The sequence below is a fragment of the Lagopus muta genome, chromosome 8, assembly GCF_023343835.1.
Source record: "Lagopus muta isolate bLagMut1 chromosome 8, bLagMut1 primary, whole genome shotgun sequence".
Taxonomy (NCBI): Eukaryota; Metazoa; Chordata; class Aves; order Galliformes; family Phasianidae; genus Lagopus; species Lagopus muta.
The window spans coordinates 19571129-19591134 of NC_064440.1; the positions used below are offsets into that span (position 1 = coordinate 19571129).

The 20006-nt window shown below is 44.8% G+C and overlaps 1 protein-coding gene across 3 annotated transcripts in view; it reads left to right on the forward strand.

Moving 5' to 3' along the window:
• The first annotated feature begins 6146 nt into the window (after nucleotides 1-6146).
• MAP3K20 (mitogen-activated protein kinase kinase kinase 20) overlaps nucleotides 6147-20006 on the forward strand; it is an 87716-nt gene continuing 73856 nt past the window's right edge. The window contains exons 1-2 of one of the 3 annotated variants that reach the window (XM_048952481.1): nucleotides 6147-6282; nucleotides 11193-11382. In XM_048952481.1, coding sequence (XP_048808438.1) covers nucleotides 11224-11382 — 159 coding nt within the window. In that variant the 5' untranslated portion in view covers nucleotides 6147-6282; nucleotides 11193-11223. Of the gene's footprint in view, nucleotides 6283-11046; nucleotides 11106-11192; nucleotides 11383-20006 lie in introns of those variants that run through there. The other 2 variants (XM_048952480.1, XM_048952482.1) reach the window with 2 other exon arrangements.

Consider the following 20006-nt stretch of genomic DNA (forward strand, 5'->3'; position numbering starts at 1 on the left):
TAATCATAATGTTCTTTACTTTATCCTGCATTAAAGTTTAGCGGGCACAAGAAGCAGCTGTCACCAGAGGTCAATGTATTAGCAATCAAAGAAAATAATGACCAGATTAAAAAGTTATCCTTAAAATCACTAAGCCAGAAACTTCTTTGGTTGCCTGTGTTCAACTAGAGCTCAAACACACAGTGCAGCCCCGTGTCCCACCGGCCACAGCTGCCTCTCCTGCCTTTAGTCACGCTGAGGGAGACTGGGGAGGGCCAGGGATACACCAGGTACGGCAGGGCCATTCCTGACCAACTCAGGCTGAAATGCTGCTGGGCAAGGGGCTCCCTGACACTGTGGCTAAAACCTGATTTTTAGCTTCTCCCTGTGGTGAGAAGCCATAGTCCACCTTTGCCATGCCACGGCAGGAAAGATTCACTCACATTTCTTCTGCTCTGAGCACTGTATTAGCAAGAAAATACTCCTCTCTAACTAAGGAAATACCTTGCAAGATCCTAAGGAATGTAATCCATCCATGGTCTTCAGGTCTCGGTGGCTTATGGCTCAAGTGATGAAGGGACTACTGTAAAAAGGAAAATTCTTATAATCAAATGGGTGAAAAAAAAGCAAGCATGTACAGCTATAAAATCTGTAACATACACTTAACTGCTGGGGGATATTTCACAAAAGGGTGGATTTTAATAGGCTTGGCACTCAAAGGTAATTTTTAAATTCAAAATAAACTCAGAAAACGATATGAAAATACATACAGAACACATAATTACTGACGCAAATTGGAATATTTTTCTTGGAAAGTCCATGTTACAAAAATGTGACACACGGGGTACTGGTAGAGACTGACCTTTATTTCCTGGCCCTAATCCATTTGGGTCAGAGGGACAAAAAGCTTAGCCTTTATCACATGGCAGGGGTCAGCGAGTTGTGCTTCATTTTTTCCCTCTTTTTGCTTTCAAATGCAAATAAAGCACATTACCAATGAAAATAATGATTGTAAATGAATACTTCAATTAGAAGAAATTTACATAAGGATACATAGGTTAGTGGTGACAGTAGATACTCCACCATTCTACCAGACAATAATCCATTTCTTAATCAACTTCTGTCAATAATCATAAGCTTCCTGCTCTCCATGGTTTCCTCATTATAACACCACCTCTTGTGTTTTTAAATAGTTCTTTCTTCAGATGCTGTATAAGCCAGCAAGTGAATCTGCTCGCTGCATTTGCTGACTCTTTGTGGGTTTTTGCAGGTGTACGTTATTTCCGTGCAGGAGTACTCTGGGCAGCATTGTGGCTGTTCTCAGAGAACAGAAAGCCGATGTTGCCTCAGGTTTTCTTTAGATGTCCTCATTCTCTGTAGGACTGACCCTTGAGGGCTGCAGTACTGGCAGGTTGCTGCTGAGCATCTGTTTGAAATCCAGCATTTCCTTCCATTTGAAGTTCCTGCCCTAATGTCTCTCCTGTTCTAGCTGTCTGGCATGCAATTCTTTTGTGATGCTCCCGAGTAGCTAGCAGAGCTTCCAGAAACTAGTTAGAGGTTTGCATGGATTTTTTTCCCTTCCTGTCACAACTTGCTGTTGCTCAGTTTGCTAATGTTTGGGGAGACTTGGTCACATTTCTTGGAAATACAGGCAGAGGGACCAAGATGGTATAGCTAAACAGATCTATCTAGAAATTGTGTTTTTCTGAGGCAGCCTAATGTTATGGACATTTTCTAGACTTATTTCATCTCTAACCACAAAAAGATGTGATCTGCAATGTATGGATTTGTTTCTAATTAATGAACTCCAGATTAAACAAGCAGCAAAAAATGTAAGCTTATAGTAAAATATTCTTACAAAGGAGCATTACCTTTCTGTCAGTGGTGGCCAAAGCTTTCAAGCTTTTCAAGCTTGAGGGACATGGTTTAGTGGGCGTGGTGGTGATGGGTTGATGGTTGTATTAGATGATCTTAGTGGTCTTTTCCAACCTTAATGATTCCACAGTTCTATTACTCCAATCACTACCTTTACATTTCAAGAAAGGTAAGTTAGTGTACTAACTATGGATATTAATTAGTGTTAACAAAGAAAGCTGACCAGCTGTTGAACCTTCTGTGTTGCCATCTTCCTTTGGTGGTCCTTTCTGGTAGAACTGTCCTTGCCTCTGCCCAGGCTCACTGTGACCAAGCGTTGGAAAGCAACATGAGGAAATTGAGGCTCTGCTGCTCCCATGGAGCTTGCTGCAGCATGAGCTGTAAAACAGAAATGGGCACAGCGGCAATGAATTTAGGAGAGCTTTAAAACAATGGAAAACTGCATTATAGTTTAGAGAAAAAAAAATGTGCAGAAATTAGAGCAACACATTAAATCTACTGGACCACAAAATTTAATAATAAGAATGAGTACAAGCAATATATGTAATTAAAAATATGTAATGAAATAGTAACTGAGAGAAGTCCTAATGGTTGGATAACAGCCAAGTACAATGATTAGCTGAAAATGGTAGCGGCAGTAAAAGCCGAATCAATCGTTCTCACAAAACAATCAGGAAATGTATTTCTTGATAATACTTTGCCATCTCATTTTTATCTCACTGTTAATGATATTGACATTTTTGTGGAAATTCCACGTACTCTCATACTGCACACATGCTGGCCTGAAAGACAGAGTACAAGTTGCAACCTGCCCCTTCTGAAAACCATTGTGCACGGAGCACAGAACATCGGCTCATGGAAGCCAGCCCTGAAGCATTAGCAATACTCAGACATACAGGCCTCCACAACCACAGGAATGCCTGTATTAGAATCATGTTTGTAACCATTTTAAGTGTCATTTTTAACTTAAAATTAGTACTCTATCATTGCATATTTATAATTTCAAGTTAAATGTATACCATGGGCACTTTCACATATCCCTTACTTTTCTCTGACACAAAAACCAGATGAGAGAACAACTGCAGAACAAAGCAGCAGCCAGGTGAGACAGCAAGGTGTGTGCTGGTTTCTGCAGGCTCTGCCATTCTCTGTGCTGCAGCAACAGCTAATGACCAGTCTGCTGAGGCAGATGGGAGGCACAGTGCTCGTTGCATGGGCATGGGGTGTGTCTGTGGGCAAACTGCCATTTGCTCCAGGAAGGAGACCTGCCTTCAAGCCCAAGCTAAAGTCAATCTCTTCAATTTTCCACTATGGAGCTCTCTGACTCCATCTAAGAGAAGGACTGGATGGAGCTCCTGTGGGCTGCAAGCACCACACAAACTACCTTTTGATCATGAAAAAGAGCTGTGGGTTGTGTTTGGCACCAGAGATGTGGCAGGGCACCCTGAGCAGGCAAGCCGTTAGTGTGCCTGTTCCTGGCACAAACATGATGGTACCAATCACAGACATTTCATGCCACCACCACTTCACTGCCACCACGGCTTAGGCCGGCAGGATCAATCCCAGCACATGGTTGTGCTTCCAGTGCAGTGTGTGCACAGCTCTGCAGGCAGTGCATCTCAGCCAGGCATGAACCCATGTTTTCAGGCCAACGTTTTTGAGCTCAAAGCTCATTAAGCCATAGCAGCCTGAGAAACACACATAGCACTTCAGAGAAATCTCAGAACTGGGAACAGAGGAGCACTGAGCACTGAGCTGAACTCTGAACTGGTCTTAAAGGAGAACTGAAAAATACAGAGCAGGTGTCCTCCAAACGATCCGTGTCTCGAGTTTCAAGAGCCTCAGGCTGGCAGAACTCCCTGCCACTACTCGAAGAGCACTTCCACAGTGCCCCCTTCCAATCGCCCTCCACCTGCGTGCTGGCACAGAGCTGTGGGACTGCCCACTGACCCACATGCAGGCACTGAGCCGGAGAAAGCCATGTTATTTGTCCCAAGATCTTGTCAGCCCATTTCAGCAGGCACCTCGAAGCACTCTGCTGGGCAGGGCCTTGGTGGGAGTGGCGCTGGCGGGGCATAGGAAACAGTTTTTGGCACAGAGCGACTCAACCTGCCTAGATGCGTGCATGAAGCTCAATTTTCCATGCTGGGAGGCGGGAGACGTCTCTGCACGCCCAGTGTGGCAATGAGTTGTGAAGAAGTATTTGACATGAAACTAAAATTTAGTCAGAAGTTGCTTGAGCTGCCCTTCTCTTACATGGTTGTCATGGCTTTACAATAACTTTTGTTTACTGTTAAGTCTCTTCTTTTTCTGTGTTCTGCACGTACACTGAAGAAGACTGAGGTTAGTATAACTCACATTTTCTCAGTTTGAATTTTCTGCCTCACAAAGAGGAAAAAGCCACCCTGCCACATGCTGCCCACTGCTTTAGAGGTGTTGAACCCGTACAAGAAATGTGACTGCCCAGATTTCTCTTCCTTTCTAGTCCATTTTTCAGTTCTTAAGGTACTGGAAAAAAGCTTGAAAATATCTGAACACTCAGTAACAGAAAGCACAAAGAATCAAAACCCAAGATACACACTGAAAGCCTAGTTATTGTAATTAAAAGTTTTACGGTAGTTTACCATGTAGGTTTGGCAATACCCATGCAGCGCAGCATAGGCTTAGGCTCCTGTTTGTGATCCACTGTCCTCTAGCAGAGGAAGTGTGATTGGGTTCATTTGCACGGCCCTTGGCGCAGACTCTGCTCTCCTACTCCTGGAGCAGGAAATATTCGCCACCACTGTGAATGATTGTTTATCTCATGCTCTGCTGCAGTAATTGATTTATTTCTACAGCCAGGGCCTAAAGGTAGACATGATATATCCTAATTCTGCATGGCCCCATGGACAAAATACCTGAGGCAAGAGACCTCTGAGTGCAAGCACACTGCTGCCTGAAACAGATACCTATGGATTGAGCGATTAAACATTTAAATAGATTTTGAAGCCATTTGACTAATAGGCAATTGTCTCAGACTGAGGGATAAACACCTTAGTCACAGCATTAATGAGACTGAGTGGCACCTCTCCTCCTTTACAGGATGAGCTTCCTTTTGCTGTTTGCCATTGGTACCTGTGCTTTCCTCTACAAAGCTTCACCTTTGGCTTTGCCTGGAGACTGGCTCAGGCACACAGCCACCCTTTGGTACTGCACAGGCACAGCTCAGACAGAAAATGCCCGAGGTGGGTGCCCAGGCAAAACCAGCTTATGTTCTACTGGTTTAACTTTTGGCAGCCTCTTCTCCCCTGTGGCAGAATAACATGCCTGGGGGAAAACCCTCTAACGCTCATGAAATCACTGTACTGAATTCACAGTAAGGAGTTCTTCCATGATTCACCTCGATACCATACATCTCAGGGATGTACAGTTAATGTGCGTGATTCACAGCGATGCTGCCCACCTCTTCATGATTCATTGTGCAGTTTGTGCAGCACAGCTGATTTTTATAAGCCATGTCAACACAGGGATGTAACCATGGATGAGGAATACCATGAGGGATACCAAGGGCCAGAGGTTCCCCAGCAGCACAGGCACTGCTGGCAGAGCTGGAAGCACGGCGCAGGGCAGTGATGGGCTGTACAGCCTTCACGATGCTGATACCAAAGCCATAGCATCACATCCGAGTGATGTGTTTACCTCAGCAGAAAGATCCAGCTTGCCCCTGAGTCTTCTGAGTCACTTCCTCTGAACATGACAGCTTATTTTCAAGTTGCAAAAACTCTTCCGTAACAGCAGTGTATGGCAATGCCAGCAGAATGCTTGGATGAGGGCCATGCACCCTGCGAGGATGCGGCATGCCCTGTGAGAGAGGTGCCGCCATTTTGCTGCCTGACTTAAGGTGATCTTCTGAAGGCTGGAGTTGTGCTGTCAGTGCTACCTCCTTTTCCCCCAGACCCTCTCACTGTGAGCTACCATCACCCCGGCATTTTGGCAGTAATTCATAATAACTATATTGCTTTATAGCCCCTTCTGATGCTTCTTTGCATTGCCTCTCACTGCTCAGCACGCCCCAGGACAGCCCGCTGGTCAACTGTGGCTTTTGTGCGTGCGTTGGGAACACAGCCCTGCGCCGGCCCGAGGGGCGCGAAGCCCCCCGGCCCCTCTCGCAGGCGTTCGCGTCCGCCAGCGTGAGGGTCCGGGGGGGGGTTCGCGCCCCTCGGGCCGGCGCCCGCAGCGCCTCCTCGCGCCCTCAGGCGGCGGGCTGGCTCCCCGCAGCGCGGGGTGGTGCCGCGGGCAGGCGGCGCGGGGGCGGCGGCGGCTCCCCGGCATGAACCGGAAGCGCGGGGGAAGGAGCGCGGAGAAGCGCTAGCGCCGGTCGCAGCCTCCAGCAGCGGCGAGGGGGCCGCGGCTTCGGGGTCGGCCGCCAGCCCGGAGTCCTCGGGAAAGGTGAGGAGGGATGGGAGGGCTGCCGGGACGAGTTTGAAAGTGCTCGGAGAGCGCTGCGAGGGGCCGCGTGTCCCGACATATCGCGAACGGAGGGAGGGAAGGAAGGAGGGAGAGGCGCCCGCCGAGTCGTTGTGTGCGGTGCTCATAAGATCCCCCAGGTTGGGCTTTAAGGTGCGACGTCCTTGTCTTCCTTTATTTTTTTTTCCTTCTTTCTTCTTTCCCACTCCTCATTCCCGTAGCGCTGCCAGCCTTTCCCTCCGTCCTCTCCCCCACTTCGCGGTGCCTGCCCAAGTTGGCCGCTGTCCGCTCACACGTGAGCGGCGCTCCGCCGTGCGGCGCTGCGCCTCGAGGTCCCGCGCCGTGCGCTGCTTCCCCTACCGAGTCCGGGGGCGGAGGGATTGAGAAGCGCCGGATCCTTGGGGTCACCGCCTGAGAACATCGCAGCTTTCTGCTGGAGGCGTGCAGTTCGGCGTTGTCAGGACTTTGCTCTAGAAGCCCTCGGAAGCCGGCCTGCGTTACCTACCGGGAGCTAACCCGGCGTGCGAGTGGCACGGTGCTAGCCATGGCGGTGCCGGGCTAGTCGCATGGACGGCATCGGGCCGGAGCTCCAGCCTGTGCCCTACAGCCTTTTGCGGTGCTGGCAGCGGCCCCACGCACCCCGCGCAGGTGCGGCCGCGCTGCTGCCATCAGCGCGGGGTGGCAGGGCGAGCCCTAAGGGTTGTGCAACGTGACGGTCTCTGCTACTGGTGCGGCTCCGAGTGACGATAGAACAGCTTGTTTTCTGAAGTACTCAACTTATTTCGGCTGAGTTTTTTTTTTCAGTAGTGCCCGAGCCTGTATAAATTCAAATGAAAGTAGAAACGTTATTATGGACGTTGAGCAGAATTCCTGTCCTCTGACACAAGGCATGCGTGGTGCTGCTGCTCGTGTAACCAAGGCTCTGCCTGGCGTGCTGACACCTGCACTGCTGCTGCTGGGTCTGGTCGGGGGAGGTTGGTGTTACTGTAACTTTGGATTTGGATACATTTAGTTTGGAGGTGTGGTGGAATTTGCCTGCATCTGTCCCATGAGCAGTTCGCAGGGTGATTACAGGGTCTCACAGAAGCTCCTTCTGCAGTATCTCCTGTAGCTCAGTATTGCTACATCTCCTTCTCTGTTTCCTGCTTACATTAAGTGACAGGTAGCCGTACTTCAGGACATTTCTGTTTTTGCATTTTTGTGGCTTTCTGTTTTTTCTTTTTCTTTTTTTTTTTTTTTTGTTGTTAAATTCCAAATAAAGCTGCAGCAGCCCAGGTTGGTGTCTCCACACCCTGTAGGCCCTGGTGGATACAAAGGATGATTGAGATCTAAAAATGGGTGGTCAAAGATCCTGGAAGCAAAAGGGCTGTTTTGCCAAATAAGGAAACTTGGCACATTCTGCTGTGTATTTTAAGATAGCGCAAGTGTAGTGTGCTACTACTTTATTGGCAATTTGTTGGCAGGATGCCTTCCCAAAAGAAACACTGAATCCGGCTTTGAGGAGCCATACTCTGAGGAGAAGCAGTGAATTACAGAGGGGTTTCCTTGCATAGACATAAAGGTGCATTTTCATTTGGGGCATTTTTTTTGTGCTTTTGGAGCCATCAAATATCTGAAGCATCCAGGTGCATGTGCAAGTTGTGAGATGCAGTTCAAAGTCTGCAGACATGTGCTGAGCTGCAGTCACAGTGCTGCTTGTGCTGGATTCTCCCTTCCCACTGCTCGTTGCTCGCAGGCCGTGAAGGGGAAGCTGTCAGTGCTGGGGAGCAGCAGTGATGAACAGCAGGGCCCTGGCTCTATGTGAAGAATGAGGCAGCGTGCTGCTTCCTGGCCATCCCCCTGCTGCTCAGCCCCTTCTGGGGCACAGGAGGGAGCGCCGGTGGCCACGCAGGGTTTTTCCTATTTTGGTACTCTGAGATGCAGGCAGCGCTCCCCCAAAATGCTTACTGCCAAAAACCAGCCCCAGGCCTGCAAGCCAGTAGCGGGGCTGTTCTCCTGGCCTGGAAACGCATGGTCTGTAAACATGCTGCAAGTGATGCACTTGCTTTGGGTAGACATAAGAATCTGGAGTTTAAGGAAATACCAGATATTTCTCTTAACCAATGGTGTAAACTCAGATTGTTAAGTATCTTTTAGAACAGGATGACAAGTTAATAACTGTGTGTGTAATTGTCACATGCAGCTGTTGCTCTAAACACTTGTTTTCTCTAACATAACAAAGGGATTGATCTGTCTAATTGAGGATTAACTGCCTTGTATCCAGAAACATGGGGTAATATTGAAACAGGTTTGTTCTTTCATCTAGAAGAAAATCCTGCACCTACCTTAGGCTGTCATTAATTATAGATCTCTAAATGAAAGCTGTCCCAGCTATGACTCTTTTCCACTTTCTCTGGAAAAAAACATATTGGAGAACCTAATAAAAACCCACAAGTTGTTCTTTAGATTGAATTACTTTATTGTATGCTGGTGACTGTAGCATTAGCAGCCGACTGTTGTAGATAAATCTGAAAAGGTGCTAAAGGGATGAAAGCTTCTGGAAATGCTTGTGTGCTGGCATCACGTTGTCATTGCAGAAAGATTTGGGAATTGGTGGGCTTTTAAGCAGCAGGAAGGATGCACAGGTGGCTGCTCACTTGTATTTAACAAATGTCTGATGTGGATGTTATTGCATATTAGTAAATGTTGAGGTCTGTCCTTTAGTGAAATCTCAGAATAACAGCTTGTTCTAACTTTTAGAAGTCAAATCATTTAGTAAAATTGATAACCTTTTTTTTTGAAGGACAGTAATTTAAAATAATTGACAGTTTTTCAGAGTAATCAAGTTCCTACAGTAAAGCCCAGAAATGTTTGTTTCCTTTGATGCATTTTTCCTTTCGCTTGGCCTTCTGCTTCTTCTGCCATCTCCAGCAGAACCACCTGCTGTCAGCTGCTCACACTGTTCAATGGATGGTCCCACTGTGCTGCATAAGCTTTTGTCTGTGAGTGGTGTTACCCTTCTGAATAATCCTGCTGTCAGTAGGGAGGTTGTTTTCTTCACCATTGTTACCCACCTGCATAAGTGTGTTCAGGGCCATGCCTTAAGTTGTTCACATTGGGAAGTTCACCTGTTTTATTTGCCTGCAAGGTGATATATATACTGAGGCACAGGTACACACTGTTGGTGTGGGTGGATGGCTGAATTAGAAATGACAAATGGGCTTTTGTTTCTGAAGAGCAGGTTATTAAGCAGCACAGACAGAGAAGCATAAAGTCAGAGCTGCCTTCATTATGCTCCTGATTTGCAGGAGTGACCCATTTCCTTCCCCTTGAGCTTTTCCTCAGAGAAAGTGTGTGTTTGGGCAGTGCAGAAGATGACCCTGATCTTCTGTAGGAATGCAGGAGATGAAAGAAAAACCAGTGAGAACACAGCAAGGTTGAAACAAGAATGAAAGGTCAGCAGAAGGGTCCGGGCACTTCTACCAGCAGAGGAGCTGATAGATAATGGAAGAGCAGCCTTCGTTTCCTGCTGCAGGGATTGCTGCAGCCAGCACCGGGCCTCCTTGTCACAGCCCAGCAGCTGCTGCCTCCAGCCTTGTGGGTAGTGAGGAGATTTACAGCACACCAGGCAGTTCCAGAAAAGACTGTATGCTCTTTTATACAACATGGAAAAAAATCTGAGTGTCTTCATGGCTTGTTTGGACAGAGTGACAAATTTATGGTCAAATGATACCTCAAATTGTTAATCAATGTGCGCACACGTTCTGGAGAACTGGGAGGGGAAAATTGTGTGTTTGTGTTGCAAAAGGGCTGTTGGTTGTGTGGTGAGCAGAGGAAGGTGGTACGTGAAGCGTGCAGCTCCAAGTCCCAGACAGCACATGAAATCTGGTGCCATCCCCAGGAGCCTCTGGCCTGCAGGGCTTTCTGGCACAAAGTAGATAGGTGGGTATAACTGCAGATGTGGTTTTCATCAGCAAAACCAGACCTCTGTGTGTTTGCTCTATTCAGACCCATCTCTTCTTCATCAGATGCTGTGTGCTCACTCTTCTTGCTTGCCTGTGCAGTAACTCGGTGGTGATTCTGGCAGGTTTGTGGAAGCAGGTGAAGATTTCTCCCACAGTCTCATGGTTCTGGTTCTGGAGGACCTTGCCTGCTCTGCTCTCTTCTGAAGACCTTACAGCTTGCCAATCCATGACCAGTGAAAAAGGATCCTAAAATTACATGCTGTCCACTCACTTAGATGATAGCGTTGCTTGAAGTCTGCAGCAGGCACGTGGCTTACTTACTGCGTTGAGATCTATGAGAAGGACGTTCTGTTCTGGCAGCCAAAATGAATCGTCTCTCAGAACTGCCGAAGCCGGTCTTGGCACATGCTTCACAATTCTGCATATTGTAACTTAGATAAATTACTGTGAGCTCGCGCTGCGCTGTAACATGTGCACAGAACTGACTCACTTGGAAAGAGACATTTGTTGTGGCCAGGCTTCTGGGCGTCCCAGCGCAGTGCTTGTACCTGGCTGGCAGCGGGCACTCCGTGTGCTGTGTGTGTGCTTGGCATGCCCGAGCTGCTGTGTGAGCTGGGAGCTGAAAGCACAGCTCTGTTCACCAGCAAGCTTGGTGCTGGCAACACGGAGGCATGTGTGCTTTCTGCGCGGCTCCTTCCAAGGTGCCTGGGAGGAGTATTTTTAGTCTCTTCTGTCTCCCAGCTGTTCCTAGTAGCTTGTGCAAATAATGTAAACATTTGCACAGCCTGTTGGGCAGTGAGCTTGTAGGCTTTTTCTTCTTATGCACAGTAGATTTTTGCTGCAGCGTGCTTGTTGCAACAGGTTCTTGTTTTGGGGTGTCTGAACGTAGGTAAGAATGTCCATAAATCTGTGGTGAGTGTGTAATGATCACAGCTTTTCTCTTTGCAGGTTTCGCTGTGGTATATTTTGTCATTATGAGATGTCGTCTACCAGTGCTTCATTTGTGCAAATTAGATTTGATGACTTGCAGTTTTTTGAAAACTGCGGCGGAGGAAGTTTTGGGAGCGTCTATCGAGCCCGATGGATTTCTCAGGACAAGGAGGTGGCTGTGAAGAAGCTGCTCAAAATAGAAAAGGAGGTAAGAGTTTACTTCTAGTTTCTTTGCTGTGAAAACAAGGACATAAGTGCCTTTTGTCTTCTGTTAATTGAAGCAATTTACCCTGGTTTTTATTTGTTTCATTGTGTAAGTGCATGTTGGTACAGCAAATACCTACCGACGGGGCTCAGTCTGCATTTGTCTCTGATTTAAGGTGTTTCTGTTTGTTGTTTTTTTTGTTGTGTTTTTTTTTTTTTTTTGCCACCCTTCTCTGCCTTCCTGGTGCAGCAACTCCTCTCTGTTCTGACCCAGAGGAGGAGGAAAACTGCACCCATGGACCCAGTAATTCTAATTTGATGACACTGACCATGTAATTAGGTGGAAGTATCTAGTGTTTCCTGTCTCTGCATGCACTGGTTTTCTCCTCCGTATGTGTGGTCACAAGCACTGTGGCTGGTGTCTGTACGTTCACTACAGGTGCTGCACGTGCTGCCAGGCGGTACTTCTGCCCTGCTGCTGCAGGAGCTCCCGGGCAACTCTGTGGGCTCCAAGCTGCCCACAGCTGTGCTTGTCTCGCAGTGTGGTTTAAGGCTAACTGGCACACCAGTCACCTTGTCCAGTGGCTTCCTGTGGGCCTGGGAAGACAGACGGGTCCTTTAGCAATTCTATGGGAAAAGGCAGAATGACTGCTTACTGCAGCTTAGTCGTCTGTAAGAGGTTTACCTGGAAATCCTCTTGACCCTTAGCTCTGCACAGCCCCAGCAGAGATGCGGTGCCTGCCGTCCTCGCAGAACCTTGGACATTGTGCAGGTCACTACCGGGGCTGCTCCATGCAGCAATGGACAGCACCAGACTCTGTATAATCTTACATTTGTACAGGATATCATTTTATAACACAATATCATTAGAGCGTTTTAGAAAGATAATTACAAGTGGAAGGACAGCAAAGCGGCTGTGAGGATGACATGCTCAGGAAATAACCAGACACTTGAATTCACCTACTGTTGCAGTTACTGAGTTAGCTTAGTGATGTGATAAGCGTGTTTGATCATGATTATGCAAGTTCCTGTCTAAAATTGTGTGGAAGGATCTCATGTTTCTTCCTGTTGACGATGGTGAAAGGTGTATGCATTCTGTCCAATGTCAATTTGCACTGCTCTCTGTGTACTTTTTGACATTAACAAATATTAAAAATCAAAAGATAAGTAAAATCAGTGCTAGGCAGCGTCTGTAAAGCACTACTTCAAAGTCAGACCGCTGGCAGATCTCAGTAGCAATCAGTGAAGCATCTTTATTGAATAGATTCATCTGTTTTAGATGTGTTGTTATGTACTACAAGCTACAAGCGCTTTTGAAAGACTACTTTAGAACAGTATTACTGCACTTATGATGTCATAAACTATAACAGAATGGGAGGTAATGAAGAAAGTAGGACAGCCACTTATCTATCACTTGTGTATCACCTGATACGTTTGAGACTATTCAAATAACATATTTTCTGTAAACATCCAAATGGAAAGTTCAGCTTGTAATGAGGGATACAGGTTGGGAAAAGGAAACTGTATGCTGGAAAGAATTTAGTATCATTTGAGGATTTGTTTAGATATTAATGAAGGCCTGCACCCTTTTCATGGTGGTGTTACAAGTAAAGTTAATGCCCTTGCATATATGGATGAGGATCAAGTCTTGTTTTTCAGAACTGGTTTTTGTCTGGGTAAATGGCACCGGGAGAGGATGTTAAGCAGTAGGTGCAGTCTTGGCTGTGCTGTTCCTGCAAGAATGCTGACAAACTGGAGAGGCAGCCCTGGGAAATTGCAACACAGAGAGAGTGGAAAGTATAGGGATGCAAGGGTGTGAGGGGGACATGACAGTTAGGAGTGTTGACAGAAGGAGGCGAGTGCCTTCAAGTACAAGATCTGTGTGTTTTCCTTCAGACTGGTCACCATTTGCAACTTAAACAGAAGGCTGAGTTGTAGTTGGAAGCAGCTGGTGTGGACACCTTTTCTTGGGAGCTCTTAGGAGAGGCAGGATACGGGCAACTGCTGATACCTTAAATATGCCTAGAAAGCTTTGTGAGAATCAGTCTGTCAAAAACCTTAGAGAGTTAATTTGAAAAAAAACCAAGAGCTTTCTTACAACAATTGCATTTTCATACAAAGAGAATGCTGGGCTCATTTAATCTAGTAAAAGGTAAAGTGAAGTAAAAAGCTATTATAAGAACTAAAGGTTGGGATCTGAAGCCAGACAAATTACAATGGGAAATAAAGCACAAATTATAAGGAGTGAGGATGAGTAACACTTGGAACAGACTACAGAGAGAAGGAACAGAGTTGAGAATCCTTCCCATCTCTTCATGCCTTTACATTGAAATGTCTGTTTGGACAACTACTTGTGTCAGGTTGTTGAGCTCAGCAGAACAGAGCCTGGTGAGGTGTCCTGTCCTGTGAAATGCTGGAGGCCAGCCTCAGTGGTCTAAAAGTCTTTTCTGACCTTAATGGCTGTCCGTCTGTTTACATACAGTGTTTGTCTGTAGTATGTTTATCTGTAGTTATGACAATATTGAATGTCAGTGACTTCATTGTGCTGAAAGTCATGGTGAGGCAATGACTCTTGTGATAGCGGTAGGAAAATAACTTGCTCTAACTGTATGTAGATGTTTGGAAAGCTTGCATTTAATCCAGAAAACTAATTGTTGCCCTTTCTGACTTCTTTGAAAGGAAATGTCCTTTTTAACTCCGTGACTGATTGTTTTTTATTTCTCTTAACTGCTGCCAATAATCCATAACAACTGAATAAAGAGAAAACAGAGCAGAGTTGGGAAAAGCTTGCTCAGAGGAATTTCATGCTTGCCGAGTCTGAGGGGCACAAGCCAAGTGAATAGAGCTGTGGTGTCATTTTGCAAATATGTTGTATCTGTGCTTCATTTTATTAAACAATCCCAGCTAAACCAGGCTTTGTGTTAGCCAAATGGCTAGTAAGTTCTGACATGTAAAACAAAGCATTTTTTGTTCCAGTACGTAGCGGCATCTCAGACTAAAACACATTCTCAGCAAAGCTGATAAATACTTAAAAGAGTGTAGCTCAATCAGTTCTCTTCAAAAGTCTTTCAAATGTGGAAAGTCCTCTGCAAAGCACTGCCTCTTTATGGATGGGTAGTAAAGTCTGTGTGCCCAAGAAGAGGTGCATGTTCCCGTGGATGAGTACAGCTAAATAGATGCATGGACAGAGCAACCCTCTGCAAGGCCCTGATTAGAGTATCGGGCCCAAGACTTGGGGCAGAACTTCTGCTGATTAAGCAAACCTTAAGTGTGTCCTGAGTGATTAAGTAACGACAAAAACAAATTTAAATTGCAGTTTTGCTGTCCTGTATGAGCACTCTGGTAACGTTTGGTTTTAAAGAGATTGTTTTATGGGAAATCAGATTACCAGCATGATGTTTATGATGCATACAGAGCAAGAAGAAATGCCTCTGCTGATCAGGACCGTGCTTCTTTGCTGTGAGCTTTGTGCTACTGGAGTTTTACCTGAAACTTGCTCTGAATTGTAATGTGTTCACTCTCTAGGAATGCTCTGTGGCTTGGGAACTCTGTGCTATCATTGAGCAGTAGTGTTACATCTGGCTTGCTTACTTCAGCTGTTGAAACTGTAGCACTTGTGTAGGTTTGCTGGGTTCCGTGCAGTATGGCTGCCCTTGGAGCCCTTCCCAGGGCTGGCAGTGGCCTCAACAAGCTGCGGGGGGAGATGGGGACACCAGTAAAATGCCATTGAGATCTTACTGGAAAGTGCTGCTGCTGAACTAACAGCCACTCGTGCAGAATACATGTTAACTGGGTCTGATGAACAGCGCCTGCCTTGTTCAGTCATGTCTGTGCGATGCAAATGGATTTTATGAGGCTCGAGAATAAAAGCATGTTTTTGCTGGTTTTTGTGCCGTATTGCTGGAAGTTTGGCTGTTAGATTTTCTCGCATGTAACACACTTGTACAATAAACTTTAGGGGATCTTTTAAACTACTCTATAAAACTTTTCATATGGAAAATAATGCAGCTGGTTTCTTCTTTTTATTTTATGATCCACTTTTGGAAGTGACTGTCCAGAAGATGTTGGTTGTGCCTGTAACTTTCAAACTGCATGAATTAAGTTTAATCATCAGCATGTCTCTGGCCTTACCTCACTCATGTTTGTACTCATAACAGAGTGCGTGGTAATTTTAATGTAGGTCATAAGAGTAGGACTGGGAATGGCTTTCAGGAGTAACATGAGAAAAACAACAGAGTAAAATAGAGCAAAACAAACAAAACCAAACTGAAATTGATACAAAGCCCAGACAAAACTTAAAATACTAGATGTTTTTGCTTGCAGTTTATAGCTATCGAGGGTGCTTGGGTGCCAGTCTTGAATGATGACTTCTTTCTGGACTCTAGCTGCAAGGAAGGGCAATATTGATGCTTTTTTAATATTTTATTAGATCTTTCCACGAGCTTCCACGAATATTAGCCCTTTCAGTTCTGAATTGGTCAGTTTGTGAAGTGATTCAAGAGAACATCTTGAGAGGGCAACAAACTCAGGGCTCCCAACCTGTGCTCCCTGCATGCTCGTAGCATTGCAAACGAGCTATGAAAGGTGACCCGAAGTATTTCCTATAAGCATAGGAGTCAGACTTCTCAGAGATCTGCACCTATACTGGAAAATTACAGAGTTCACTATTTATTGTTTTTTTTTTTTTTAAAGGTCAAATATCCCCAGTCTAAGGATCTCACGGGTACATAACCAGCCCAATAGTTATCTAAAGGAATGCTTCTGTATTTTGTCAAACATTTTATTTCTTTGCAGTTGTATTTATTATATTGAAGGTAGGCTTTTTTTTTTCTTTTTTTTTTTTCCCAATACAGTGATTATTTTGTTGGTGTTTTTTTGTTTCTTTTTTATATTTTGTTAAAGGAAATGGCTAAGAGTGCTTCTCTTAGTGCTATGGTATTCCCAGAAAGATATCAGAAGGATACCTGGTGCCCTTGCCTGCTCTGTGGCAACTGTGAGGATGGGCTCGGGTGCTCCTTATGTCTTATACTTTGCATCTCACAAAATAAACCATGGTGGATAGGACAGACTTCTGCAAAACATCTCTGGCTGTGTCTGTTTTTGGTTTTACCCTACTCTTGGCCTTCATTCAAGAGAGATTTTCTTGAGAACTATTTGTTTTTGTAAAGGAATGTCATGTTCTCAGGTCTCAGGAAAGTCAGTGCATTAGGAGATTTTCTTAGTGGATGTTTTGGGTAAGAATGTTGTAAGTATGAAGCAGAATATGCATTAAAACCAAAATGAATTCAAAGCCCCGTGGTATTTGGGAGATAACAGTCTAATGAAAAAATCATTCAACGTTGCCAGATACGTCTGTTCCTGGGAAGAAGTGGCATGGCTTTCATTTTGCCTGTTTTAAAGAGAGGCTGTATTTTGCTACATTTTATTGTACTGATTTTATTATTATTATTATTTATTTATGTGTTTAAACATTTTATGGCAAGGTTTTCATTAGATGAGTAACATCTTTTGGAGTTACTTCATGTGAATAATGAATATTTGTAGTACAAGCTGTGTGGCTTATTTGAGATTTTGACCAGCTTAATTTGAGCTTCTTACTGGCTGGTGTATACATAGTTGTTCTAAATCGAGCCAATTATGGCTTAATTTGATTTAGACATTAACTTCAATGAAACTGGCATGGAAGACTCAGACTGGCACTCAGTGTTTTCAGAAGTTATTTTGGTTCACTTGAGACACAGTGACCGTCAGTGTTGTCATCTGAGCTTGCAATAAATGGAAAACTCTTTTGCACTGGTGAATCTCACTGTAGACTCATGTTAAGAAGTTATCCTATATATATATGTGTGTATCAGCTAAAATACCAGATTTTGTACTGAAATTGTAAAGAGTGAAGTGCACATTTTCTCCTGCTGACCGTTAGACATCTGTGAACAATAACTTCACAAACTTGATGAACAGCTAAATAAATAAAAATGCATTGGATTTTTTGTGTTGCTGCCTTTCTCCTGATTCTCTTGAATTATCCTGAAATTTGTCAGGGTAAAGAAAAGCTACTGTGTGTGTGCTGTTGGCCAGGCAAATGCAGGCAGTTTTCATAGCTCAGTTAATGCAAGTGCGTTGTCCAAAAGTATCTGTGAGGGGTCTAGGACCCTTTCAATTTGGTTGTCTTTACATTTGCATTTTCAGAAGGTGCAACATCTGCAGGCAAGTGTTAACACCAGTTTCCTACAAATTGTCAGTAAATAGCCTTTCTGTAAGGGAAGAAATGTGTTTCTGTTGATTATTTGAATAGCACTCTTCATTTTTGTTTTTGTACTCACAATATCCAGCCTATCTTGTTATTCTTAAGTGTTCTTCCAATTTGAAATTAATTTAATTCCATTATATAATCTCTCAAAAATAATTCGGCTGCAAACTTTTGTTACTGCTGGTGTTGCCAGTAGATACTTGGTCTCTATTAAGGCTGGTTTGTTTGTTTTTCTCTAAATACATTTCTCCTTTTTCTGTCATCTTTTTGCATGGGCTCAGTTATTATTTACAATTTGGAGGAGAGGTTGTGGTGCTTATTTCTCTATGCCAGTAACCTCTGACCTCAAATTGGTGCTCTTCTATGTCCCCTCCCACGACATTTGCTGACCCTGGGCTTCTGTTGAAGTGAACAACAACTGTGCAGTGGTATTTTGGGATGCTGAAGCTGTACTGAAGCGTCAGTGTAGGAATCTCACAGATGTAGAAGAGCTCCTTTTCTCTGTGTGCTGTTTTAGGCTATTTGCTAACGAGACTCAAACAATTGAGAGTTCAGATTAGTCTTATCTCTACATTTATCTAGCTCTTATTTTCTTAAAGCAAACAAGATAATGAAATCACCCTACAAGTGATGTCTATTAATAACTTTATGCTAAGTGCTTGTGTTTGAGGGACAGGTGACAATCAAATATCTGTGACCAGCTCTGGAGTCCATTGGCGTTGCAGTCCCTGGGAGCTCTCATTAGATAATCCACATGCATTGCCACGTGTGGAATGGCACGTTACCATTTCTGATGATACCAGAGTTGCTGCTGAGGTATAAAAAAGTATTTTAAATTTCTTGTAACTTTTCTGTCTTGCTGTATGTAAGCATGTGGTTGATGAAATGCGGTTCAGAGCTGTGCTGTGCCCTGCACTGTGGAGCCAACGGCCCATTCCCACTCTTTGTTACTCAAAGCTGAGCAGAGCAGCTGTGGTCTTGACTGGAGTACCCCAAAATACCCATTACGTGCATTGTGGCAGTGCCATTCTGAACTGTTGGGTTTTGTCCCCTGCCACTAAGAGTCTTGGTAAAACTAAATATGCCCTCCTTTTCTTGCCTTGTCTTTTTTGTCTTTAATTTTTCCCTGGCTGCACGTGAGTTGCATGAGGGGGCACAAGATTTCATTGAAAGTGAAGTTGAAGAGTATATAGATTCTAACTTTGTGTGAAGCATCAAAATCAGTCTGATTTTAATTGTAAATAATGCAGCTCTGCCTGTAAAGCTTATTGCGTGCTTACCTATTGCAACTTATTAAGGTGCTGATAGAGAAAGTTTCCTTTTTAAGAGGACAGTATAAACAGTGAGAGGGAGCACTGCAGCCTGTTTATTTTAGCAGGCGGCTGCTGAGGAGCCCAGGGAATAGCTCCAGATTAACCCTTCTCACACTCAATTGATCGCACAGTTGATCAGCAGGGCAAGTAAGGAGCTGCTGTCCTGGTCCAGTTGCCTCCAGGCTGTCCTGTGTGCTATCTTTTGTGTGTTTCGTGGTCCCCAGGTGAAGTGCTGGGGAGAAAGACTGTTTGCAATCATTCTGCATAATTTTCTGTTTCTGAAAGCCACTGGAAGCCAGGTAGCAAAAGTGGCAGTGACCATTTCTGTGCCACCTTGGTTCCCTCCAAGGGGCTCAGGGCAGCTGGGCCCACGGGATGTGGCAGCACTGGGCCTCGCTGTGAGGGGAGTGTGCCATGTGTGTTCTCTTCCTCCTCTGCCTGTATTTGTGTTCTACTCTCAGACTCCCAAAACCTGAGGCTTGTGATGGCTGTATGTTTTAAGGAAAGGAGAGAAAGAAACATGTCGTGATGCACACTGTGATTGCATTTTTTGTGTGTGTGCTGGGCATGTGATTTTCTAGTAGGTATATTAAAAACAAGCATAGTTTGTTAAAACAAAAAGACCTGAAAACTAACCTCTGAGTTGCTGCAGGAGAGGCAAGGAAGCTGTTGGTGGACAGAGGATTCATTTGTCTGATATTGAGTTCACGTTTGGAATGTGAGGAAAAAACATGCAGGCTGTGCAGTCATCAGCTTTTATATGAGAACATGGATTTTTATCTGGCAGAGGCAGGAGATGAGATGTGCGTAGGTTGTTGTTCTGGAAACTTACTAAGATAATCTAATTGCTGCACCTTCTGGTGAGTGATTGGCATTTTCCAATATAATATCTTTTCCTTTGTAGAGTCACAGAACAATGAAAGTGTAATGCATGCCAGTGTGCACTTAGAGGGCAGAAGCGTCGCAAAATTACTTTTTGTCTAATCATATAATAGCCTTTGTTTTAGTAATGCTAGGTGTGTTTGAGATGATCCTATCAGCCATGGTTGCTTATGAATAGTTGTT